Raw genomic sequence first — 27,829 nt, 5'->3', positions numbered from 1 at the left:
CCGACACTGTGTAAGTGCAATCCGACAGTGTGCTACTTGAGTCTGAAAGTCAACGTCAAATCTGGCCAAATTGATTTTTGCACATAAAAAGGGCATTTCCATTTCAAAAAAAAAAAGTATTTGCATAGAAAGCTTGTTTTGAAGAAAAAAAAAATGAGAGAAAGTTAAATTGGAAGTAAATTACATAGAAAATGTAATCTTGAAAGTGTAATCTTTAGGTTTTTTTTAATTTTTCCTAAATATTATATAAAGTCAGTTTATACAAGGTGTCAACCTTATACTATACAAATAAAGTGCATCTAAAAAACCCATTAAAAAGAGGTTCCTCCTATTATGGAAAACCTCAAATTTTGATCATCTCGACAACGAGATTCATAAACATTAAATTAAAGGATTGCTTGTCCTAAAAATACTTCTTCTAACATATTATCTAGACATCTATTTTCAAGATTTTCAAGTGTTTGTAAATCTGTTTGACCATCACCATTTTCGGAACTTTAAATTTCGCAATTAGGGGAAAAAATATTTTTTCATGTTACCGCAAGGCTTTGCGGCACCTAAACTGCATTTTCGGCAAAGTTTTTAGGTACACCTTACTTCAATAGGTTGACACCTTGTACAAATTCGGCATAGTTTTCTGGTACACCTTCAATAGGTTGACACCTTATACAAACCTATCCTCACCCCAGGAAGAATAAAAGGCCACTCCTGCGTGCATACCCAGAGAGGAGAGAGGTAGAGGTGGTATGCCATATTTGTTTTATATGGGAATAACAAGCACGAGAAACATACGATAATAAATCACCCAGAATAAAGGAGTGCAAATACAGTGCAACTCAAAACATATATTCAACCACAAACCTGAGCCTATGATTAACTTCCATATCCTAAAGCATCCCAACTCAACCAAAAAATTTCACCAGAATTTTATATACACGATGATTAGTGAAAAGAACTTGCTGTCCCCCTCCACCAATCAAATCATGACGTAACGTGGGTGTGGAAGATCGTGGCCCATGGGTAGAGAATAGAGATTACAGTGCTTTATCGCAAAAACTCTCTTGGGTCGGTGACATAACCAGTAAGAGCTGATGCTGCAGCCGTGAAAGGTGACGCCAGATAAATTTGGCCTTCTTTGTGCCCCATTCGTCCAGGGAAGTTTCGGTTTGTTGTAGACACGCACACCTACAAAGTCATTTGCATGCAAGCTAAGTTTTCCAACAAAAAGACTCATAGAAATCTATAAACGAGTCACACAAAACAAGCATACACAAATGGAAGAAAACAAAAAGGAAAGATACTGGTAAAAGGTTTTAAAAACTACTAGGACCCTTGTTCATCCATCATGATGCTGAAATGATGGCCTTAGCCATCAATATGTGATATGTCAATCTCGAGGTCTATCGGGGTGAATGCAAGATTGTAGTAACGAGTCAAATTTATTTCTCAATTATGATTACATTCGATTGAAAATTCAATCATACAAGTATAAATCTGTCTGCCACTTAGAACTCCTTTCAACATTTTCACTCTTCTAGCCTTTTAAACCTGCCTAATAAACATACAACACAAAGCCCTATGGAATCTGTAGAACAAACGAAATCATAGAATCAGTATAACAGAGGAAGTTTTCAGGGGTGAAAAGCATTTTTTTGGGCAACTCCTTCGGCTCCTTGAGCCAATTATCAAGGACAATCCAACAGCATAAAACACCCATATCCCATCAGGTTTCTTTAACTCATCCATTTCAGCAGTATCATCCAGCTTAATATATCCTTAGATTATTGCATTACATCTTCAAATGATAACTATCAGAAAAAGAAAAGTAATTGTTGTTTATCTGGATTAATCTTTTAATCAGGACAATTATGATTATATGTTCTTAAACAAGAACTTCAAAGGAGAATCTAAAGCACCAAGATATGCTATGCCTTGGCAATTCTGAACCAAAAGTACTGATGTATTCCGAGATCCAGTAATAGGTGAGTTACTGATGGAGTGCACATGGGCATGTAATTGGATACATGCAGGCCTGTCTGCTCAAGCACTACAGTGCATTAAAGGAAATGGAAAAGGGGCATATAAATTTTGGGCACATTCAAAACGATTCAAAAAGACCTACACTCTAAAAGAATGAAATATTGGAATTGTGCAATGAACCCACACACAGAGATCTACCATATTAAGGGAGATATACAAAAGAACATTAAAGAGAAAATAAAAAATGAAGTACAATTAGATTAGAATTCCTTTTCTTAATTTGTATTAATTTTTAGAATTTAGGTAATTTCTTTTATTTATTTCTTATTTATTGAATCCTTTTTCTTTTTCATTTTCAATCTATTTTCCTTTAGCTTATGGGGACTGCTGACTAGCCCTGTGTCCTCCTACTTACTTCGCCTTCTTCTGATAAAGAATTGAGAAAGATCACCCTTTCTAGGACCTAATAGGACTTAATCCCTCGAATCTCCATTCGTTGCTTTCGGTACCCAATCCTATTCATACCTTATCCTGCCTTACGCCATGAGTGCTAAAAAACTTTGATCAGAATTGAGTTGACTCAACCATGTCAATATTTGGCACATGAACGAGTTTCCTATGAAAAACTCAAGCCAAGGTTTTCAGCTTTTAAATTTAAATCAATTTGAAAATTACTAAGCTAGTCGCTTCAGGCCTGGGTTAAATAAAAAATGAAGTACACCATGAGTGCTAAAAAACTTTGATCAGAATTGAGTTGCCTCAACAATGTCTAGATTTGGCACATGAACGAGTTTCCTATGAAAAACTCAAGCCAAGGTTTTCAGCTTTTAAATTTAAATCAATTGGAATATTACCCACAAATGGTTGGAGGTTTCATGGTGAAATGTGTATCCCTCTTTAGACCATGTCAAGAATGGATCTTATGGTTGGTACAAAACCTTTTTTCCAAAATTAAAATCTCCCTAAATTTGAGAAACTCCAGCAAGTTGACTCGGTTTTGGCTCTGCCTGAATTACAGGTCAAATTTCAGTTTGTAAACACTAATTAATAAGAAAGATGATTTTCTTCCCATACCCGATGGACAATGAAGTATAGTGAATGGCCCACTTGTTTTTAAGTCACAAAACGTGATAACTGGGAAGAGCTTCAGTAAATATGTCTATCCCTTAAAGAAAAGACTTCAAACATTAGATATAACTCCTCAAGCAACCTTCTCATTAGTATGCATGGGCACGAAAAGCCAAACTATCAGCTATATTACAATACTAAATATCATCTCTTGGACAAATAAATAATCAAGTAAAAGGGAGGTTACCAAGTATTCTGGACCACATTGGACGCCATAAATAATAATTTATCCTGAAAACAGAGCAGGCAACATTTGGCTGCTTGAACAGAATTAGACCATAGTTCCTGAGAGCACGTACTAGGTATGGATAACATTACCCATATTAGTATACAAAGTTGAGAAAGCCTTTAGGAATGTAGCAATCAGTGTATGTTGGGACACAACCATGTATGAGGTTCATATCCAAATATGGAAAAGATATTGGAGGTGCAAAGAGTAGTAACAGACATCTGCCAACATTGGCATACAATTACTTGGAGCCACTGCCATGAAACATACAAATCCTCTGTTTGGGTTCCACCAGCAATAAGCGGTATTAAGCTTAATTTTGATGGTAGTTCTCAAGGAAAAGCCGAGCACATTGCACCTACAAGTGCCTTAGAAACTCTACAACACTTTACTACAACTAAAGATGATCCTGCCAAGCCTAACGTTCATCTTAGATAATCCATATTCTGACCAAGGAGATTTAATTTTGAGCAATTATTGAGCATCAAACCAAATCTTTTCTAAAGACTGATCTTGGAGTGGAGACTCATGTTGGCTCCTTTGTGGGTTCTTCCCAAATCAAAAGTGGTTGATTTACAGTAGGGCTACATGTGTAAATTTTAAGACGAGGACAATACTGTTAGTCACAAGAGGACGTTACTGTTAAGCAATGACGGGCATTAAATGCTCCATGTAAGTCATATCAAACCTTATGTCGGTTGATGTTATTCCCCACATTTAGTTCATAAATGCTTTGTAGTAACCAATATTTTTTTATATGAACCTTGAATAATTACCTTGTGTTGGGCGATATTCTCCCACATTAAGTTTGTAAATGCTTTTGTAATTACCAATAGTTTTCTTTTTATTTGCTTCAAACTTTCTGAAAGTTCGGCTTCTGTGTTTTCGACAGAAGCCGAATGTTAACTAGTTCGGGCTTAAAACGGGAGATGAAAACTTTTATTTACTGTGGCAGTTCCGTGCGTCAAACGCAGAAGTGCTACAATATGGTGGAAGGTTTGCCTCCAGAAACCAAACGTTCGCCCAAACAAACATCCCCATAGGCCTCTCTTTTTCATTTTTTTTTGTTAAGTAGTAGTTGTAGGTTGATGGGAAAAATAGAGAGAGAAAGTAATGCTATATCAAGACAGTCAAGCCATTGTATCTTGGTTTTCTCCTTTGAAGAAAGGGAGTGGTGGAATCAATAGGCATCGCATTGAGCTTCCCTTTGTTGCCTAAAAATCGTAGGAAGAGAAGATTCTACTGTTAACTTGTGATAGGAGTTTGCTAGATCTTGTGATGGAGCAATAGAGAGGGGTTTCTTGACATTTAGCATTGTATATACACACATCATAGTACCCTCAAACAAAAATGGCAAATATTACTACAGATATACATATAAATTCTATAAGACAGTTGTGAGACTAGCTTTGCTCCATGGGGAAGAATGTTGGGCAGTCAATAAACAACATACCCATAGGTGTGGCTCCAATAGGTGATAAGGTGTAAGAAAGTAGATTTGGTGGGATAGCCATATATTGCGAACCCAATACAACACCTATTAGGAGGTGCGAGTTGGTTTAACTAGAATGCTTAAATGGGGCAAAGGGTAGGTCCAAAAGGACATGATTAGAAGTAGCGAGAAAATATATGAGGACTCATGGCCTCATTGAGAGTATGACCCTTGATAGAGCAAAATGACGGACCAGGATTTGTGTGGAAAAAAGCTCTGATTATATATATATATATATATATCAATAATCCAATGCAATGGTTGTATCATAGTATAATAAAACGATACTTCTAGAAAACCATGTTGGTGGTATTTGTATGACCCCAAATTTTGCACACACTCTCTTCATCTCAATAATCAAGCCCCCCCAAAAAAAAGGTTCAATTTGAACCTTAGATATGGTCAAAATGAATCCCCTCCAAGAACAAATCTAGACCATTCATTTTGTGAATTTCAAGATCTTGGCCTTTAGAAACTCAAAATCAGTTTTTTCTTTTTTAACATTGTTCATCTAATGATAATAAAGCCATCCAAAAAATTGGAAATGAAAAAATCATTTTAAGGCCTAGATCTAAGCATCTCACCAAAATGAACGGCCTATGTTAATTGGTCTAAAAAAATACTTTCTAGGTTGTGTTTTCAATTTTTTCTTTTTTTGTGACTGTTCATTAGAATGAAAAGAGTGTATATTTCAAAATTTGGATCAAACAAATGGCCATAGGATGGTTTTTTAAGGTTGTTGCATCATATTACTATACAACAGTTGCATGAAATCATTGCTCATATATATATATATATATATATATATATATATATATATATATATATATATATATGGGTACAGTTGGCATACGGATGCATACGTAGGTGTAGACGTAAGGTGCACCTTCAAATTTTATCATGGTATATAATTTTGATGTAAAATGTTGTTAGGATTATCTCAAAATCTATTTTTATATCTAATTATAAAATTTTAAATTTCAAAAATGGTTAAAATCAAGTAAATCTATAAGCATATGAAAATCTTGAAATGGACCGTGTAGATAATATGTTGTAAAATGCACTATTTCTGAGACTTAAAAATCTTTTTATTTTTCGGTCATACATCTCGATGTCGAGATGATCAATCAAAGGGTTTTTCAACATTAAAATTACCTTTTCCGATGGTTTTTGGAAGGGCATCCGTTGCTCTACATTATAAGGTTGCATCCTTATATAAACTTTTTCATATATATATATATATATATATATATATATATATATATATATATATATACATATACATATATAGATAGATATATATATAAATAAATATATAGGCGCGGCAAGAGTCTCTTGGCCAAGGCGCCCAGTTGAAGGTTGAAGTGAAGACGACATCAAGAAAGAGCTCTTTTTCCAAGTGGCACGACAAGCACTCATGAGGCTCACAGGTACGGTTCATTCATTCCGCGCCTATTAGTTTTGAGTTATGAGTCGGTCATTCTTCCTTCAACAGACACGCACACGATCAGAGATTAACCTCCCGAGCGAACACTTGAATGTTCTATTTAACTTAACCGATACTACTTCACTATCGGTCACCCAAGATTAGCCATCCTTGCTGATTCATATATATATATATATATATGATTGCATTTCACCATTACATTACAATATAATGACACCGCTTTAAAAACTACTCTTTTAAAAAACTATGTTCCTGACACTTATGTGCTCCCATATTTTGCACTTGTACTCTCTTCATCCCAAAAACCAATACCGAAAAGAAAACATCGAATTCGCATCCTAGAGAAGGTCAAAATGAATCACTCAACAACAATGAATCTAGACTCCTTATTTAGTAGACATTGAGATCATGGCCTTCAATAATTCAATCAATTTTTTCTCTTTTAGAATTGTCACATCTAGCATGTGAAGTCATCAACAAAATTTGGGATGGAAAAAGAGTCTCCATTGCCTAGATCTAATCATCTCATCAAATGGATGGTGGTGCACTTTCAGAGTTATTTGCATATGAGACTTGAGCTGAGTCTGATCACTGACTCGGACTCAGGACTCAGGACCCTAGTGAGTCCGACCATGGGTCTTGATTTTTAATCATTGTTCAGACCTTCACCTAGATAGTTGGAGGGAATCATAGAATGGAGAATCGTAAATAAAATTCAAAATCTTTTTATGGCCGATTTCAGATGCATGCTGTATGCATGCAAATATGTTTGCGTCTGGGTGAGTCCATTCACATTCTCCCATTATTCAAGAACAAGATGATGGCGTGATGCATTACACATATTACAAATAACATGATTACATGAAAACAAAAAGGTACACATCCAATATTTTTTTGAGAGAAACATCCATCATCAATGTTTGTTAAGTGTTACATCTATCATCAATAGTAATCACAAAGAACAATATTATTTTTTTTCTTTCTGATGAGTGAATAAAGATGTTATCATCACTTATAACTAATATTAAAGATTAAATCATTATGTAGTGATGAGTGTTGAATGTAGTATGTGGTATCTTTATCCCTTTTATAAACTTTAGGACATTAGGTTTTACTAAAGTACTTAAAGTGCATTTCTGTAATATTATCATGCAGTTATTATAAATAAAGTTCAAGAGGTGCATGCGGGCTAGGCAATAAGTCTACGCAGCCCTCTCTCTCCTCTTTCATCTTTTCTCTCCTTTCTTTCTTTTCCTCTTCGTTTCCCTTTCTCTCTCTAGTTTTTACTGTTCATGGTACCGTTCATGGCACTTTTCACGGCATTATTCACATCATTGTTTACATGGTATCAGAGCAGATCAGAATTGATCTTCTCCTTTCCTTGGACTTTTTTTTAAAACTATAGAAAAGAAGTGAAAGGAAACCCTAATCTCGTGAGGTGTTATTTTGTCAAGTGGCATTAGGTTTTTTTGTGTGCAGGAGCCAGTATGATGGCCTGCACTTGCTGTGAATATTAATGTTGCTGGAGTTTCCTCTCTTGGATGTGAAAAATGAGAGGAATAGTTTCTGAAATATCTCAAAGTGTGTGGCTGAAGCAATTGGAGTCTTGTTGGGGATCAGTGATGCCTGAATGATAAGTTTTCTCTTCAAAAGTGATTGAAAATTCTTATATGTGCAGTCCTTTGCCCTGCAAACTGCTGTTTATGTGATGCAGTGAATTTATAAAGTTCAATTCAGTGTTTTAGGGCTTCTAATTGTGCTCGGGCTGATATATTCTTGCATACCTTTTTTGAGTGTTATTATCTTTCCCTTATGGCTGAAGAAAGTAAGCCTGGAATTCCTGCAATTAGTGACATGATAGGAATTCCAGCAACTATTAAGAAATTAAATGGGCCTAATTATCTCTTATGGGCCCAGTCTATGGAGGTATTTCTGGGTGCAAGGGGAAAGATTAAGTTTCTGACTAAAAATGGGCCAAAAGAGTCGAATAATGGTACGAGGAGTGGCTTAAGGAAAACTATCAAACTATGACCTGGTTATGGAATAATATGGAACCCCATGTGAGGAGAAATGTCATGTTTTTTGATATTGCCAAGGAAGTGTGGGGGGCAGTACATGAGATGTACTCTTCTGATGAAAATATTTCTCGAATTTATCAACTCTATAAGAGCATGTTCCTTTTACAGCAAGGTGACAAGAGTCCTAATGACTATTACAGTATTCTTCGAGGTATGTGGGAAGAGTTAAACATGTATCAACCTCTGCAAAATGACATGGAGCTTCAAAAGAAGCAAAGGAAAGAATTTAGAGTTGCAAATTTCTTATCCGGCCTTAATTCTGAGTATCATTCTGTTCGTGCCCATATCTTAGCTAGTAGTGAACTTCTTTCTCTCAACAATGTGTACTCATGTCTTCAACGAGTTACTATATCTACTGCCAGTATGAGTGATGTATCTGCCTTGACTTCCACAATGGCTAGAGGTGACAGTAGGGGCTGTGGTGATGGTAATAGACAGCGTGGCCATGATTCAGGGAGAGATTTGTAGTAGAGACCAAGGAAACAGAAAGTGCACCCAATATGGACAGACTAATCATACAGCTGAAAAATGTCAGGATAACTTTGGTACACCCGCTTAGGCTAATCAAGCAGCGTATGTTTCTGAGAGTGATGAAATACATACAATAGGCTCCAGCAATCAGAGTCAGGCTCTTAATTATGCTAGTGATACAGTTTTTCTCTCGCGTGAAGAATTCGATAAGCTAATAAGGAATAGTCAACAGCCACTTACTCATCCATCCTCTTACATTGCCACTCTGGCAAATATAGGTACTTGTGCATTTCTTGCGTCTTAAAGGCCATCTCCCTAGGTCATTGATTCAGGTGCCTCTGATTATATGACTGGCGAGACTTTTGTGTTTTCTTCTCTCAATCAATTAGATTCCACATCTTCGGTTACATTGGCTGACGGTTCCTTATCTTGTGTGTCTGGGAAAGGCATTGTTTGTCCTACTCCTGCTCTTTCATTTGTCACACTCTATGTTCCACAGTTTCTATTTAGTTTGTTGTCAGTCAGTAAATTAAACAAATCTCTTCAGTGTTCAGTGACTTTCTATCTTTCACATTGTGTTTTTCAGGATCTAAAGGCGAAGATAATTGGTGATGGTCATGATTCTGGAGGACTCTTCTATCTTGATCATAGACTTGCTGGTATTGCTCTTCTTTCCAGTGTTTCTCCCTTTCAATGGCATTGCCGGCTTGGTCATCCATCTATCAACAATATGAAGTTGTAAGTTCCTTCATTAGAGTCATTGTCAACATTAAAGTGTGAGGCTTGTGAGTTACACAAGCATCATAGGATTTCTTCCACCCAAGAGTCAATAAACGAATATTTGTTCATTTTGCAGTTGTTCATTTAGATATTTGGGCGCTGCTAGAGTTCGAAGTCTGTCTGGTTACAGATTTCTTAAACTTTTGTGGATGATTTCTCTCGGATGACATGGATCCATTTAATGAAAGACAAATATGAGGCATTGTCTATTTTTCAATTGTTTTATAAAGAAATTCAGACTCAGTTAAGATAATGCCAGAGAATACTTATCCCAAGATTTCCCGAAATATTTAACCACTCATGGTATTTTGCATCAAACATCATGTGCACACAACCCTCAAGAGAATGGGGTAGCAGAGAGGAAAATCTGTCATATAATAGAAGTAACTCGTGCTTTCTTGTTAAATATCCATGTGCCAAAAATTTATTCAGGAGATGCTGTATTGACTGCTTGTTATTTGATAACCGCATGCCTTCCTCTGTTTTAGAGGGAAAATCACCACACTCTTTGCTCTTTCCTGACAGACCTTTGTTAACAATTCCTCCTCAAATTTTTGGGTGTGTGTGTTTTGTTCATGTTCTAGGCCCTGGTATTAACAAATTAGATATTTGATCAATAAAGAGTGTGTGCTTTTATGATATCCTCGTACACAAAAAGGTTATCGATGCTATCATCCTGGTTTGAAGAAAAGTTGAGGACAACAATTTACGGACTGAAGCACTCCCCATGTGCATGGTTTGAGAACTTTAGCATAATTGTTATGGCATATGGGTTTCGAAGGAGCCATGTGGATCATTCAATATTTTCTTTGGAAACAATCCAAGTGGTGTATGTTGATGATATCATTATTACAAGGAGTGATAAAGAAGGAGCTAATAAATTGAGGGGTTATCTGCGACGGTATGTTCAGACAAAAGATTTGGGACAACATAGGTATTTTCTTGGCATTGAGGTATCAGTCTGTCTCAAAGGAAATATGTAAACAGATTTGTTGACAGTTAGTTTATGCATTCCCCCAGAATACCACATTGGGAAGCAATAAGAAGGATTTTGTGATGTGTGAAGGGGGCTCCAGGTCGAGGACTCATCTAAATGAAGAATGGTCATTTTAGTATTGACAACTATTATGATGCTGATTAGGCAGGATCTCAATCAGACAGAAGATCTAGTACAGGCTCTTGTACCTTTGTTGGAGGAATTTTGGTGACCAGGAAAAGCAAGAAAGAAAATGTGGTAGCAAGGTCTAGTGCAGATGTTCAGTGTAGAGCAATGGCTCGCACTGCATATAAGCTAATGTGGTGAAAACTTGATGAAGGAAATGGATTCTTGATTACTGAGTCGATGAAGATATCCTGTGACAATCAGACAGCCATACATATTGCTAACAACCCAGTTTTTCATGAGATAACAAAAATATATTGAGGTTGATTGCCATTTTATTTGCGTGAAAGTGACAAGTAAGAAGATAACAACTCCATATGTGAAGTCGAAGGATCAACTGGCTGATATATTTACCAAAGCTCTTGGTCGTAACCATTTTCAGCAGATTTGTTCCAAGCTGGGCATAGGTGATATCTATGCTCTAGCTTGAGGGGGGGTGTTACAGATTAAATCATTACGTGGCTACGAGTGTTGAATGTAGTATAGGGTATCTTTGTCCCTTTTATATAACTTCAGGACATTAGGTTTTACTAAAGTACTTAAAGGGCATTTCTATAATATTATCATTCAATTATTATAAATAAAGTTTAAGAGGTGCATGTGGGCGGGATAGGAAATAAGTCTACACACCTCTCTCTCTCCCCTCTTTCATCTTTTCTCTCATTTCTTTCCTTTCCTCTTTTTTTCCTTTCTCTCGCTCATTTTTACTGTTCATGGCACTGTTCGCAGTACTATTCATGGCACTGTTCACAACAAAGAAACTGGTTCATATGGTACCTTTACATAATGGTTTGAATTTTACAATCATCAAATGTCTGTGTTCCCATTATTCCAATCAAGTGATTTTTTTTTCAGCCTTTTTTGAAAGTATTTTTCTTTTTTAGTTTTCCCTTCAATATTATTAAAATTTGAGGGCTTTCGTTAAAGGATGTAGAAAATTAAACTTGAAATGCATTTCTAGTGGCACAAAACATGAGATTTGGAAACATCTTAGAAACCCCAAGCAAATATTTCCTGTTGCTCCCCAATTAAGGTAGCAGTACGTAACTACATACAATTTGCAAGAAACAGTTTGTAGGAATCTATGAATTATATCCCCAAATACAAAATAACCAGTAGCTCAAAGAGATGATGTATGCTGTAGAATAGTAAAAATTGGAAGAGGCAAGTGTTTGGGTGTAATTTTTGGACACATAATTCAAGTATTAAACATATGAGAAGATATGCAACCGATGGTCAGGATTCATCCCAAGGCTAGGCTGATTCAGGATCAAAGTTAAACGACCGTTAAGCACAGTAGGCCTGACTGATAGAGGGACCCAAAAGAGGCTTATGAATATGATTTCATGATATATCAACAAAATATACTTCAAATATCATATCAGAGGTGTAATACAAGACTTGCTATCCAAGGCCCCAATGTGCCTTGAAAGCTCTGATAGCCAATGACCATATGCCTAAACAGCCAGACCCAGTCAAAGACTATCAAAATATCTCAATATGAGACCAAGCAATTGGACTTATATTCCTAGGGCCATTATATGCCTCTCTACCCAATATTGGAGAAGTTTGGATACAAATTGATAGATCTTAAGAGATTCCATTCGCCAAGAGGGGCTTGATGACCGTTGGGAAACCTTATCAAATCATATCGAAATAAGGTGAAAATCTGTAGATATCCATCCATCCATCATCATCATCATCATCATTTTAGCCTTTTCCCAATTAATTGGGGTCGGCTACATGAATCCTTGTTTTCCATTCTACTCTATTAAAAGCCATATCTTGAATATGGATATCCATATTGGGTCATTATATGTCTCTAGTCCAAAAATCATATAAATTGGATGTCGTTTGATACACCATGTGAACCACCAGGATATGTGCCAACCGACGGACTCTCTCATGATACTTGGAGGATTGACATGGAATCTTTGGGACAATCATACTTGAGGTGTGGTAACCCTTTGTCCCAAGATTTTCGGTCATTTGGAGATGATTTGGCCCCTCACCGTGGTCAAGGTGTATATCCATTAGCTGTCAAGCAGACATACGGTAGCCCGGATGACCTCCAATCACTAAAGTTGAGATTTCTCCCAAACTACAAAGACTTTTCTCATGGGGCCTACATTGGATTCATGACTCAGTTATCTTATCAACTATGGGAGGGAAGCATCGTAGGAGTCTTCCATGTGAAAGCGATTAGAGCTGGAACAACAGTCAAACTGTCCCAAATCTTGACTGTCGGACCCTCATGACTCCTGGAATATGAGGAGTTTTGGCACCAAATTTGGTGGAGGTGATCCTCATGACCTTCCCTACAACATAACCAATCCCTATGGTCAACACATTTTTGTGGTGAAAGCAGTTAACCCGCAATGCTCTGATTTGCTGCTCAGATCTATAGCAGAAAAGGCTCGACTTCGGCAAGGCATATCTCCGTCGATATTCACCCATTTAAGATGAGAATTGGACCATTGCATTCCTCTTTGAGTCCTTTATTTCCAGTCCAAGTTTCATGTCCAAAGGATTCCTTACCAGGAAGCGACATCTATAGAAGCAAGATGTGTTCAGATAGACCGACTAGCTTGACTGACACAGAGATAACAGAATTACCAGATCCTCTCGTGATAAGATCAGCCAAAACAAGTTGGTTCTTTATTTAAATTTAAATTTATAATTGAAAGAAGATTAGATCTTATCAATAAGAGCTCTATGAGGAAGCATTTGAATATAAATGGGATTCAGCTTTATCCCATGAAACCATCATGTGAGAGTGTCCTCAACCAGTTGTTCTTTTTGGATGAACTTCGCAGACACAAGAAGATCAACAACTCACTCTCTATAAAAGACCCCTCTCACGCAGTAAAGAAGGGGGCTGATCCCTGGCCATTCTTATGCACACATACTCAAAACAGTTGGGAGAGAGTGACTACCTATACTTAAATTTTTCTTGCACGCTTCGAGAGAGAAAACCCATAAGGTGAATGTCTTTGTTACATGTAAGTATTGAAGGGAAAAAACACTGACAATCAGACTTGCTTGAAAGCAATAGTCCCTTGGAGGAGTACAGAAGTGAAGACAGTGCCCCAGCATACAGGTATATGGGCATGATATGCCCATGGTGCTGATGTGTTTTCTTCTTTTTCTGTATATATTTCCTCTTTTGAATTTGTTAGTATTTCAAGACCTGAGTCTAAGGTGTTCAAACCTGTAAACTAGGTTGATGTAAACTGTAACAGAGATGAAAGTCTCTAGAACTCCTCAAGAGCCCAATCATATGAAAAAATCCTTGTTTTCCCACTATATGAAACATAGGGACAAATTTGTTCCTTAAGTGTGTAGTTCTCTGGACGTTTCTCATAATTTTGGAGTCTTAATCACATAATCATCACATACACAATTTGGGGAAACCGCAAGAAATGACAAAATCCTGAAAGAGAGGCATATTTAGCTCCAAAGTATTTGCATCAACATGCCAAGGTCTAAAACTGGAAAAAACAAAAAAAAGACCCAGAGGACCACTTTGATGTGTGAAAAGCACCAAAATTGCACCTAGCAACAACCAAACCAAAAGTAGCAAGATGGGAGAAGTTCTGCATCATTTGTTTAAGAGTGTTTCACACAGCACACTTGTTTGTGACCATTGCTGCCACGCATCTGATTACTGTAGCCCTTAGAAGGCTACATTCTCCTTCTGCTACTCCTCATCCTCTCTGTCCTCTAGAAGCCCTTCAAGCTTAGTTTCTATTGACCTGCACCCATTAAATATTCATTTTCTTTGCTCCAGCCTTCAAATTTAGTTTCTATTGACCTTGCTGATTCTCTTTCCTCACTTGCCTTCATCCTACCTTATTAATAACTTTTCAAGGCTTTTCTTTATCGAATATTGAGAACTTCAGAAGGCTTGATCCAATGTTTTTGGATGTATATGATGAATGTGTACTACATAATCACATTACTCAACCATATTTAGGATATCCATCAATCACCTCATTTCCATGCATAAACACTGGCATATGATCGACCTCCGCTCGAAATGCATAAAAGCCCCACATTCGCCTAAGAGCATGAACTATTCCAGAAAGTCATCTATGCAGAACCCAATGCTTGAGAGTTGAAAACGTAATCGACATAAGAGAAAGATGGTTTTCCAATGCTAGCTAACATTGCTTTAATGCTGGGACTCTTTGCACTATATTCTCAGAATTCAGCCAACTCCCATTTCAAAGTGGAGGTGGAATAGCAATGAAACCTCTTCCAGCCTCTTGATTATATTGACATGGCAATCTCGAAATCCTTGAAGGCCCGCTTCTTGATCCTACATGCAAATATTACTAATGGTAGGAACAGCCCACCACACACTTTCTAGAACTGTTTCCTTTATGCCCCACTGCCTACAAGCACTATCCTTCGCACAGGAGGATCCAACCGCAATTTAAGCTTCGAAAAGAAGTATTGAAACCTACCTGTAGTTTTAACTCCCAGTGGATGGCTTTGAGCTCCCTCGATACCATGGCTCTATGACGTGATGTTTTCCACCTTTCCCAAGCTTTTGGGTTTGCCCTGAAATTCTGGTTCTCTTTATAGTTCTCCAAAATATGGTGTGGCCTTCTCTGGAAGATGAAATAACAGGTCAATCTACTGAGAAGCCACTCCTGTGCCTCCTATCTGGTAAACACTTCTAAGCCATCATGGAAGACACGCCAAACTTCCCCTCAATGGCCTTCCCACATGTCCATCTTAATTGCGCCTGGGGACATGCAAATTGCTTTCTCACAACAGAAGTTGAAAGCAACAACTCTGAATTGATCATGCTGGCATTCAAACTATCTACTCCTTTTATCCCTTCCAAGCTGATATTAGTAATCTTACTATGTGCTATATGATATATGATGTAGTATACTCATAATTTCATGATAATTTTCTGTTACAGTTTTAGTTTAGAAAACGAATTTGATACATCAGGGGATGCAGTTCTACTGCATCCCCTATACATCAAACATCCATCTTTAAGATGTATTTCAAAATATGTGGCCCTACCAAAAACTAAAATAAACTGTTGAAACAAATATTCAAAAAATACCATTTCAAATTTATTCATGTTCACCATGCTTGAGATTCTCAACCCCTAAACTTTTGGATCCAAAAGCCATCTCTAGGATGGATTTTGGAGGGAGACTGCATTTAAACAGATGAGTCCACTGACTCATCAAAACCTTACCCTTTTACTTTCAAGGGTAAGATGTGTTTTCCAAAGCAACAATTGACTTGCAAATTGCTTCATCTATATAAAGGATGGCCAGTGTTTTATGGCATCCGATGGATCAATTTACACATAGCCACATAGGCCTGAAGGATAGCTCCACATACTTCTCGAGTACAGTCTCCTGCCTGCTATTTTTGCATAACCAGGGCCATGCAACTTTTGCCACAACTGCAGTGAAAAATAGGACAATGTCCATCCAAAAAAATAGGAAAGCAATACCTTTAGAAACATGAATGATCTATGGCCAAAGATGAATATAAATCCCCAGAGGGACTATTAGACTATTAGTAGACTAGTAATCGTAGAAAGCAACACATGATTTGAAAGCAGCAAGTCACCAAAAAAAAAGGTCCCTTCTGGAGTTACATTCTTGTCCAAGAAGTAAAGGGGACCCATTTGGTAGCTGGGTCCTTAGAAGCCAGTTAGCGGCTGAAGCACAATTGAGAACAATCATAACAAATTTTGAATAAAAGTTTCTTTGGGCTTGACACCTAGGAGTGGGAGGAGAAGGCACATGAAAAATATGGCTTGCAAGGGAGTGGGAAGGCACATGAAAAATATGGCTTGCAAGGTTGGCTTCAAAAACAAGGCATAAACTTTCACAGCTATTCATAGCCACAAAGGATAAAAGTGGTATCTAAGGTTGGCTTCATAGTTGTTGGGAGTAGGAGCAAGCTCCCTACATTGGAAGTGCCTGGAAGAGTTATTCAGGGAGCCTGGGAGAGGTGTACTATATGTATATTGTATATGGGAGCACTTGCCCACACACACACAGAGGGACAGCGAGAACTCTATAACCTGAAAATCCCATACAAAATTGAGAAAAACGATATTTTAGGGTCATGAGAAGAATTAGACTTAGAAATCGCTCCAGTCCCTACAGTGAAACAGGCAAGACAGGGCAATTTACTACAAATAAGAACTGCCTGATTCTGAAAACCTGGGGCAATATCCAGGACCAAGGATCCCCATGAGTTCAAGTTGACTCAGGCAATCCTGAGTCATCCCATCAGTTTTCAATAGCTGATACAGCCACAACCATAAAATGGAAAAAAAAAAAATCATTGACAGGTAGTCATTAGATAGAAAATCATCAGAAAAGCAAAAAATCAGCACAAAATCAAAGACATCAAATTCAAAATTCAAAAAAAATTGAAACTCCCCTTGGGGATCTCTTCAAACCAGGATCCTGCCCCCATTCTCACTGGGGTTGCAAACCCCAAGCCATAGGGACCAAGATCCCTTTTAATCAGGAATTGAGATCCCCTGATGAGGAGGAGCAAAATCTGCCAGGGTTCTCGCTCCAAGATTGCCAGCGCTGAATTCCAAGGGGGTCCCCAACCCCCAACCAAGCTTCCACCATATATAAGTGGCTTGGCTATAATGGCTTCTAAGATTGTTGCTTTAATAATAGGCACAGAAATAGACATCAACAAAGAAAGATAAACTGAAAAGTTTGTGTACGACTTTAGATCATTAGCAATCACTTGACTCTGTGGCAGAAATTATGATACACATAGGCTCTGGCATGTTAGAATATAAAAGATCTATTCAGAAAAACAAAATAAAAAGTCTTACCAATATAAAAAAGAAAAAGGAAAATAAATTAAAACTCAGATTTTTGCAATTTAAGAAAATAACCAACCTTGGCGTCATTCATGCGAGCATAAGTATCTCGAGGGCCGCCTAAACATGCACCACAATTTGGACTGGCTGGAGTGTCACACCCAGCTTCTTCGAATATCTGAGAACAAGTCTTACCACCTGATCCGGCAACAGGAAGGGTATATAAATCCATCCAAACCTGAAATACGAATAAATTCACAGTTTCATACAAAATACTTCCACAGTTTATAGTGAAAGCCAAAATAAATTGATATTTATAGAGAAAGCCAAAATAAATTGATCTTCAAACCTTTTGAGTAGCAGGAACAAGAAAAGTTGGCACTTTGACCTTTTTTCCCTGTGTAAAGCATTAAACCTTATGAGAACAAGTAAAAGATACAACTAGCCAGCAAGTAAATTGTTTTTTGAATGGCACAAAGAATTAAGTTAAGAAAAAGATGTGCGTCTATCTGATATTATACATGCAGTTGCCATTTTTGTAAAATAAATGGATCTCTAAGCCTTTCCCTTTAGTTTTACAAAGCATGTATATAGGATAGGCATATTCTTTTGTCTAACTGAAGTTCTCTTGGAAAAATAAGATAGCATAGAGACAAAATAGGAACTACAAAAAAGGTCAATTTTATTTTCTTTTTTTTTGGTAGACCATGGTAACCAGCATACATCTACATATCATGATGAATTTAGCAGGGTTCCTCAAGCCATTTAAATCTCCATATGCGACTATTTAAAAGGAGAAACAAATTTGCAAGAGTAAAATAGTCCATGAAGTCAATCAGGCCTTTGTTTTAGTAGTGAGACACCCAGCATGGATAAGAGAGGTGAAGGGTTCAATCCGAAAACCAAGCTGGCCTATTTGTATGAAGTCAATTAGGCCTTTGTCGTGATAGTGAGACACCAGCATGGATAACAAAGGTCAAGGGTTCAAAAACCAAGCTGGCCAATTCAAAAAAGATTCGGCCCACACTTTGCTTTTAGGGAATAAGATAGAAATTTGACAAAAGAAAGCGACGCAGAAAAAAGATAAGTGGAGAAATCAAAGAAACACTCGGAATGACAACTTCGCGAAGTCTAGATTGATTAACTTCATGTCGCATTGAACCAAGTGCTAAGCAAATCCATAAATATTGTCAAGAAAAAAGGAGCAACATCTTTGGATTATGGAAAATTCAAATCCTTACCGAAACTAAGAAAATCTTAGCAGCAGCCAAGAAATCTTCAGTCTTTCCACCAGTGCAGGATCCTATATAAACCCTGTCTATTTTCACATCCTTGCACTCCCTTACTAGAGCACGATTATCAGGAGAATGGGGCTGCAAAAGTAAGTTAGAAAATCCATTAAGGTTCATCACAATGGACTTCCTAGAGTAAAAACTCTTTTGAAAAATGATACATTGGTCACAGGCACAGAAAATGGTGTAACAGCACTGTTATGGCATCTCAATTTCAAAATATTTAGTTCAAGAATGTTTCCATGACTTGCCTTGGCAACAAGAGGTTCCAACTTGGCAGTATTCAATTTGTACTCATATAGAAACCTAAAATCCAAGATACATCAGCTGTCCATATGGATACAAGAATAATGCAAAATCTACAAATAAGTTCTACAAATGATAAAAATTTATCAAATCAAACTCATCATAGCTATAAAAACCATAGCTGTTGGAATTGGGAGCGAACTGGAGAAGGATCAGAAGCGAGGGGGTTGTAAAGGCTGAAATATCCCTCGTTGTCCATACAATGCACATGTTAGGGATCGAGATCCCAAGCTTTTGGGATCTAAATATAAACCTTTTGGGGATCTGTCTCCTAACCTTCAATAGTCCATACATACTTTTTAAAGTAGGGATCCCTTTGTTTTACAGCCAGTAAACAATGCAACTATTTTAAAAGTATAGTTGCATTGCCAGCAGGCTTGAAAAACATTATTTTAGGATCAAGATCCCTAACAGGGGGATCAAGATCCCGAAATTTAAAAATCCAGATTCTTTGAAGATCCTTTCCCAAAACAAAGAAGCAAGATTCTGGAGCAGGTCACCAACTAGATTGAGAAATCCCAACAACTATGATAAAAACTCATTCAGGAGATTGGAATGTGTAGAATGTACAAGAGCATATAATTCCTAATACTCAAACTGTTATTCACTCAAGTACCCTAAAGGCTCTAACCCATTGAAACCGAGCGCCTCAAGTTCCAAAATCTTCTAGAGAAGACCCTCAAGCCACATCCAAAAATTTCATTGCAGAATTTCCAAAGCTCATTCATAACCTGACTAAGGATAGGAGCTCACTTCAAAGTTTGGCCAGTCATGCACTTACTGGAGCATGAATCTACCCCAAAACAACATACGTTACATTGCTGACCTTGCTTTAAACCATTGTCTAAGATCTCTCATAGACCTTGAGATTAGACCTATAAAAATCGATTCATACTTATTTAGTGAAGTTGTTCATGGTCTACGTGTCAAGGAAGCTGCCATGACGTTTAGGGTGTGACATGGACTCAAAATGAAATTTCGTTCCCACCCTTCTCCAAATTCTGGCTCTAACTGCCAAGGGATAACTTCTCCATGGGTTCAATGCCAACTTACACCCCTCATTAAGCAAGGAGAATCATAATTGGGGTCGAGACGAGCGGGACTTGGGCAAGGCTTAGGCTGTGCGGCTGTGCCAGACATGGCCAGAACCCTGTCAAATGTTTTTTTTTCTTTGGCTAGTCTGGGCCTGAATCTGCATTCTGGCTAGGCCAGGGGCCATCCTGAATTATTACATTGGGACTTGCGCCCTACACGAAAATGAAATGGTCAGGACCTGATAAGCACATCATTGTTTTAATTTTTTGTGTGCTCAACATGATGGAAATGCTCCTATTTTTCATTGCAGGACCTAACACCCCCCTCACTGAAAAACAACAACCAAACCAACCCATCCCAACAACACAATAATATTCCATATCTAAATAACATACCTCAAATAACTAAAATACCCCTATTTTTTCATAACATTCCATGTCTAAGTAACACAACTCAAATGACTAAAGTACCCCTAATTTTGTTAACTCCTCCTTGCCTCCCTCCCTTCGCCCCACCCCCCTTCCCCCCCTCCCTCCCTCCCAAACAATCCCACAACATTCCATGCCTAGAAAACATACCTCCCTTGGAACTGGCTCAACCATCAATCTTGAGCCCATCAGAAAACGAAAACAGAAGATTTTCACCTTTTGGCAACAAGTTTTAATGACAGAGAGAGAGCTGTGGAGAGAGCTGAGTCTTGGTTAGGGTTTTGAGTTGGAAGAGAGAATGATTGGTTGGGGTTGTAAATTTAGGGATTTTTTTTCCCTTGCCCTATATGAACTATAGAAAGGTTATAGTCAATAGACTATAACCTTTCAATGTTATATAAAGGTTCATAGGATTTAGACCTATAATCTATGGATTATATGTATGTTTATATAAAGGTTCATAGGTTTTAGACCTATGATATATACTATAATATGAACTTCTAGAGCATAGATTATAGAATATAAAGACTAATAAAATACAGCCTATAGTCTTTAGTATTTTGGGCGGACCAAGCTTGTCCTGGCTCAGACTGAAAATAAATGGCTCTTAGTATGCCTGGCAGGGGACAAACTCACTGGCCATTAGTGTAGCTCAATCCCACAGGGGACAAGCCCACTTGCCATTAGTGTGGCTCAATCCCAGCCCATAGGCTAGCCCAGCCCGTCTGTCAGCCCCATAACAATTTCATAGCTAACTTAACACCAGTAGGACTCTTGAATGTCCATTTCAGAAGTCCAGACCTAATTACCAAAGAAAAGGGAAATTTATCAGTATCAATATCTAACATGAAGCTGATTCTGCACTCATAAAAGCGCATTGTCAGAAAAGCAATCAAACAGGCGGCGCTCATCCAATCAGCCTACATGGGGGTTATATAATGAATTATCACAGAAAATGGACAAAAACAAAGAAATAATTAAATGCTTGAAACAGGAAGCAGGGCTAGATTTCTAAACATACTCATCTGAAAAAAGATAGAACCGAGATAGTTGAACATATATAGTTAATAATAACTGAATGGATGTTGGAAATAAACAATATTTGGTTAGTAGGAATGACTATCAGGCTCTAGAGGGTGTGTCTATGAAAAGAATACATACAGAAAATCAAAACAAAACAAAACACTATGGTCTCTAAAAAGCCTCAAGGATAAATAGAATCATGATAAATTCAAATCTGGTCTTACTTGGCTTTTACATCACTGTAAACAGGTTCAAATTTAGCAGATGTTTTTCCCTGAAAAAAGGAATCATCATCAGATATTTTTCTAACATAAGAGAAGATCCTCAGCAAACATGACCCAATCATTTAACTACATCAAAACTGATTCAAGATTCACAAAATGATGACTACTGGCATTAGTTATTCCCAAGAATCCAAAGATGTCAAGACCACAGGAGATAGCACACACTTCAAGATAACTGAATGTAGTTTGATCAGCAGGAACGACACCATTCTTTCCGCCAGCTTCAACGACCATGTTGCACAATGTCATCCGCTCTTCCATCTATCAAGTAGAATAAAGTACACAGTTCCAATAGATTGCAAAGAAATGAACCAAGTACACAACATTTAAACAACCAAAAACCACTTCAGCCAGATGCTAATGAGTACATACGCTCAAACTTTCAACAGTAGAACCAGTAAACTCCATGGATCTATATGCTGCACCAGCCACAGTAATTTCACCAATGATCTGCAAATGAAGCAATCACGTTCTCATTATTGTCTCTTACAGTGGTTGTAAACTATACACGGATATGGAAAAGGCGTAACGATTTTAAAGTTAAATGAAATAGAACATCTGATGTAAACAAGATTCAACAATGCCTGGGAAGGGCCAACCGTGAATAACATGTTAACTAGTTGAAAAATGAGAAAGCAAGAACATAATAAACTTAAAACAGGAACTCTTACTTGAAGAATCAAATCCTTAGCAAGAAGATAGTCAGGCATTTCCCCATCCAAGACAAACCTTAAAGTTGGTGGAACCTGCACTTCCACAAATCAGGAGTACTATAATTGGCAGTTGTTGATTTCCAGCCTCAAAAGGAGCTAAGAAACAAAATCAATCAGTAGATGCAGTAGTGATCACTTTTCAGTGTATTAAATTCCATCACTGCCAACATCGTGCCTTTTCACATTCTTATGTACATATGTGTAGAAAAGAAAGAAGAAAAAAAGTAACCTCAATGCACTGAAAGACACTAAAGGGGCTTACCTTAAGCAGAGCTTTCCCAGTTCCCATTACAAAACTGGCATCAGTGCTTCCAATACCCGTAGCAAACAGTCCAAATGCTCCAGCATTACATGTATGGGAATCTGTTCCAAGCAGGACCTGAATGGAAAATCGAAAGCTTGAAAACCTGTTCTAGAGAAACCTTCCACCTAGTCATTGATCAATATTATGAATAAAGAAAAAAAAGCATACCTCACCAGGCCTACAGTGTCCTTCTTGAGCAAGGGCAATATGGCATACACCTTTATAATCAGGGTTTGCCTGTGGGAAAGGGTGTGTCCTTTAAATCATGGGACATTAACCAAGAGATGCTTTAAGCAATAAGATTTCCAAATCAACCATTTAATACAACAAAGATGCTAAGGCTTTTAACCTCCAAGAGTTGAGACAACATGAGATGGGAGACAGAGATGCATACCCTAAAGTTACTACGATCCTTTATATCATAGAAATACTTAATATTCTGCTCCAAGGAGAAATCCCTCAAGCTATCCAAATTTCGGTTTGCAAGTTCATCATTTGTAAAAATATAGTGATCCGGTATAATTACGACCTTCTCACAATCCCAAACCTAACACTCAAAAACAGAAGTATGTCAAAATCATCATAATTCAAAAGTGTTAAGGACAGATATTATAATTAATTGATCTTAGCCAGCAATGCATACTGATACGAACATAAACTATAGATATTGACATGTACGTGAATGTAGTTATAAATCATGTTCATTTAATATACGATACAAGTATCAACTAATCTCATACAAAAGGATCAGATGAATGCTATTTTGCAGTCATGGTAGGGGACAACTATTCAAAGAAAAGAGAAAGCTACATACGGCACTGGTGGTTTCCTCTGACGAATGTATATCTACTGGCTAGGTCTTCTCTATACAATATTAAATCTAAGACGATGCCTACTAGCAAGATAATATGAGCCGTCAAAACTTTCTTTAAACCAACGTAAAAGAGATGATAGTTGGTTTGTTCAAGGCCATGCACCTCGACCTAATGGTTCCTTCCCACTGTTATCCAAGTGTGGGGATATGTCTAATGTTGAACTTACAAAAATTTACCGAGTACCCATGTCAAACCATTGTGGTAGGTGAGGCACCTAAACAGTTTATCATGCTCTTCCCTAACAACTAATCGATTTTGGATCTCAGGGACATGATACACTTAGCCTTCCCTATGGAGTACTAAATTTAAGACAATGCCTACCGGCAAGATAATATCAGTTGACAAAGCTTTCTTTAAAACCGATACCAAAGAGACGCCCTCACCTTAATGGGGGCACCTAGCAAAAATAACAATTATTTTAGAAAATAACTAAAACACCCATGAAAGTTACAGGGATATTTTAATAGTGTTATATCATCAGAAACATTTTCATTTTCATTTTTATTTTTATCAAGTGCGCCCCTATAAGATGTGCACACCCTTTTCCAAGTATGGCACAAAACTAATGGAAAACTTTCAAAAATTTACTAAGCTCCAAAGTCAAGCTAATATGTTAGGCAAGGCACCTACATAGTTTATTGTGCTCTTCTTCCCTAATGGCTGAACTCAGGGATTTCTGGCCTATAGCTTAGTGGGTGTCTGCACAAAGTCATTGTAAAAGTGTAACAGGGATAGGAAGGGGATGGTGGGTCCTAAGGGGTTAAGCAAATCTTTGATGTCATGCTCTTGTTGGCTATTAGATCAAGGATTCTAAACATAGATATAACGATGCAGCATTTCACTTAATGTCAAGAAAAAACCAATATAATGCTTTTCTGTAAAATTGAGTTAACAAAATTCTGTAACCATGTGAAATGAAAAATTACGATTGCATGCTTAGGATTGTTAATTTTAGGAAGAGATGAATCCGGTGGACACAATACCTAAACGTCCATGATATCTTTCTTATCAGGATCAAATGGAACCAAAAGGGTCACTCAGTCTTCAAATGTTCTAGAGGTTTCATCTAAGAAGATCCCCACATTCATTCATGTTTATATTAGAGTGGAGTTTCCACAAATGATTATCAAGGGAATGGGTATGCGGGAACCATATGGAATTTGAACTTAATGCAATTTTGCATAATGAACTTCATCTCTGCCCATACGGTGGTTAATATAGGGTTAGAACTATGGAATTTTATGCCACCCTAACTCTGTTCTCCTTCAAACTTATCACTTGTAAATTTTATTGCTTTATTTATTTATTTATTTCTCAATTGTAACCACCAAGTTCCTGATAAGGAAACTAAACAACAATGAAGAAGACCATGTCAATGAATTTATTAGCAGCAATGGCAGTGACAACATCTATGAGTACCACATAGGATTAATGAGTTTTCATGTTCATGTCGTCATCACCATCATTATAATAGCCGTTTCCCAATTAATGGGATTCGGCTACACGAATCATGGTATATCATTCTGCTCTATTAAAAGTCATGCCTCGGTGAGGCTATAAGTCCCCATATCCTTTCCGACTACTTCTAACCACGTCTTTTTGAACCTACCCCTTGCCCTTTTCAGTCCTTCTCTTCGAACTAACTGACACCTCCTAACAGGTGTTGTACTTATTAATGCCAAGTATGGCTAGGCCACCTAAGTTACTCTCTATCATCTTATCCCCTATTGGTGCCACGTCTAAATTTTCCCGAATACATTATAAATTCTTTTCCTTTTTGTCTTGTCACTCATCCATCTCAATATCCTCATCCAAGCCCTTCTATGGGTGTCGTATTTCATCCATCTCAACATTGTTATCTCTGCTACACTCATTCTATAGGTGTTTTATTTTTTGTCTATGTAAGCATATTAAATAAATGCAGGCCAACACTAGAATTTGAGAATCTAATGCATGCCAAAACTAGAATTTGACAAACCGTGGAATCAAAATCGAGAAACCAAAAACCCAAATAAAGGCTCCATACTTTTGCATTCTCACCAAATTCCCTCTTGAAAATACCAATAGCTCCAGGCCCAAGCACATCATGGGTCATCAGAATATCAACATCCACCCATACATTCTCCCCAGGATCCAAGTGCGACCTCTCTGAAGCCCTAGCCAGTATCTTCTCCGTCATCGTCATTGCGTGTTTCACCTGCAAATCCAAGATGAGAGAGAAACCCACAGAGAGGGAAAGGAAAATAAGAGTGAGGCTCAACAAATGGGTGGCACTCACAGAACCAGTGGTGGAAGGAGGTCGTTGCGGCTGAGGTGGAGCCATGACAGCATGAATAGCAAGCGATGACTTTTTCTTGTTGACATGGATGGAATCAGGGAGAAATCCAGAGAGAGAAGCGGCAGAAGAGGATGAAGAAAGGAGCTTGCTCTGAAATCACACACATAAACGGACTATAAGTGTCAATGAAGAAAAACATGGATTTCATGTTTCTTAGAGAGAGGAAAGAGAGAGAGTACCTTGTCAGTAAAAGGTGTAGAAGTGGAAGCCATAACAGCTGAAGCCATGGTGGAAAGAAAGAGTAAGATTTTCAGCAACCATATGATCGACAGATGTTTTTTCCTCAGGAGCTTGGTCGCTGGGTTTTATGGCCCAGTAACGTCTCTGCTGATGCCATTTGAGAGGATAGGCGGCGGCGGCGGCGGCGGCGGCGGCTGCGGCGGCCTAATTTTCATTTGCAAAACGAAAAATTTCGGTAATATTACTGCAAACTCCAGGAGGGCCCGTTCGGTGGATTTTAAGGCATGGATTCGTAAATCTTAGATTTTGCTAAAGTATATGATTTGGATTGCTAAATGACTAGGGTACTTAAAATCAGTAAAATCAAAATCATGAAAATGAGGCTTATTTTTTTTTATTTAATTTTTACATTAAAACTTGTTTTTTTTGTATTTGCAAAGCCCATGGATTTTACTCATTGGCTCCCTCGACCTAAAACATAGAGAGTACTTGGTTGGTACGAAAATATTAGACAAAAAAAGTACCTCAATTTTTAAATTTAGAAATAAATTTTTAAAGAAAGAAACTATCTTAACTTTTAACTTTTCAAGAGAAAAAACATGTTAAAATTTCAAAGAAAATATCAATTTTTTTAGAGAGATGAACTATTTCAAAATTTTAGAGAGAAAAACTATTTCAAAATTTAACTTTTAGAGAGAGAAAGTATGTTAAAATTTTAGAGAAAAAAAGTATGTTAAAATTTTAGAGAAAAAAAATACTAAATTTTTTAAAGAGATAAATTATCTCAAAATGTTATATCAAATTTTAACATTTAGAGAGAGAAAGCATGTTAAAATTTTAGAGAGAGAGTACCAAAAAAAATTTAGAGAGAGAGAAACTATCTCAAAATTTTTGAGAGATAAACAATCTCAAATTTTAAATTTTAGAGAGAAACTATCATATTTTAGAAAAAGAAAGTACATGCAAATTTTTAAAGAGAAAAACTATCTCAATTCTTTCGAGAGAAACTATTTCAAAAGTTTTAGAGAGAGAAACAATCTCATATTTTAATTTTTAGAGAGAGAAATTATATCAAGTCCTAAGTTTAGAGAGAGAAAGTATTATTAAACTTTTAAAGAAAAATTATTATAAATTCTAGAAAGAGTAACGGCCGAAAAAAAAATTTAGAGAGAAATATTTAGTTTTTCAGAGAAAAAAACTATCTTAATTTTTTAGTTTTAGGGAGAAGCATCGAATTTGGTATTCTAGAGAGAGAAAATATATTAAAATTGCAAAGATAAAAATTATATCAAATTTTAGAGAGATAAACTACTTAAAAAATTTTAGAGAGAGAAACTATCTCAAAAATTTTGGAGAGAGAAACTATCACAAAATTTATGTTTTAGAGAGAGAAAGTATCTCAAATTTTTAAACTTAAGGGAGAAAATATATCAAATTTTCAAGAGAGAA

At 37.1% G+C, this 27,829-nt stretch overlaps 1 protein-coding gene across 7 annotated transcripts; it reads right to left on the bottom strand.

Moving 5' to 3' along the window:
* Positions 1 to 754: 754 nt before the first annotated feature.
* On the bottom strand, positions 755 to 26,628 carry LOC18444054 (3-isopropylmalate dehydratase large subunit, chloroplastic). Of its 7 annotated transcripts, none has more exons than XM_011628727.3 (15): positions 26,380 to 26,628; positions 26,141 to 26,290; positions 25,889 to 26,059; positions 23,382 to 23,534; positions 23,156 to 23,224; positions 22,946 to 23,062; positions 22,642 to 22,716; positions 22,343 to 22,420; positions 22,136 to 22,231; positions 21,911 to 21,960; positions 19,146 to 19,200; positions 18,844 to 18,975; positions 17,952 to 17,999; positions 17,682 to 17,840; positions 755 to 1,185 (listed from the first exon to the last, which is right to left on the bottom strand). In XM_011628727.3, exons 1-15 carry the CDS (start codon positions 26,425 to 26,427, stop codon positions 1,045 to 1,047), a joined length of 1,542 nt encoding a protein of 513 aa, XP_011627029.1. In that variant the 5' UTR covers positions 26,428 to 26,628; the 3' UTR covers positions 755 to 1,044. The 7 variants fall into 7 exon arrangements, 6 of the variants coding, with proteins under 6 accessions (XP_011627029.1, XP_088727371.1, XP_088727369.1 ...); XM_088871245.1 differs by having other exon boundaries at positions 25,903 to 26,059; XR_016058919.1 differs by lacking the exon at positions 19,146 to 19,200.
* Between the last annotated feature and the right edge of the window lie 1,201 nt (positions 26,629 to 27,829).

The sequence above is a fragment of the Amborella trichopoda genome, chromosome 7 (genome assembly GCF_054954075.1).
Source record: "Amborella trichopoda isolate Santa Cruz 75 chromosome 7, AtrichopodaSantaCruz75HAP2 v2.0, whole genome shotgun sequence".
NCBI classification, from domain to species: Eukaryota; Viridiplantae; Streptophyta; class Magnoliopsida; order Amborellales; family Amborellaceae; genus Amborella; species Amborella trichopoda.
Note: the sequence above shows the minus strand (reverse complement) of the source record. Positions and strands in the feature narration are given on the sequence as shown.

Bases quoted from the DNA above. Each gene is read 5' to 3' on its own strand.
- LOC18444054 (XM_011628727.3), bottom strand. From the start codon at position 26,427: ATGGCTTCAGCTGTTATGGCTTCCACTTCTACACCTTTTACTGACAAG. The intron at 23,063-23,155 runs GTATGCTTTTTT...TTTTCCATTCAG, and splicing joins GACACTGTAGGCCTGGTGAG to GTCCTGCTTGGAACAGATTC. The intron at 19,201-21,910 runs GTAAGACCAGAT...CTTGGATTTTAG, and splicing joins TACAGTGATGTAAAAGCCAA to GTTTCTATATGAGTACAAAT.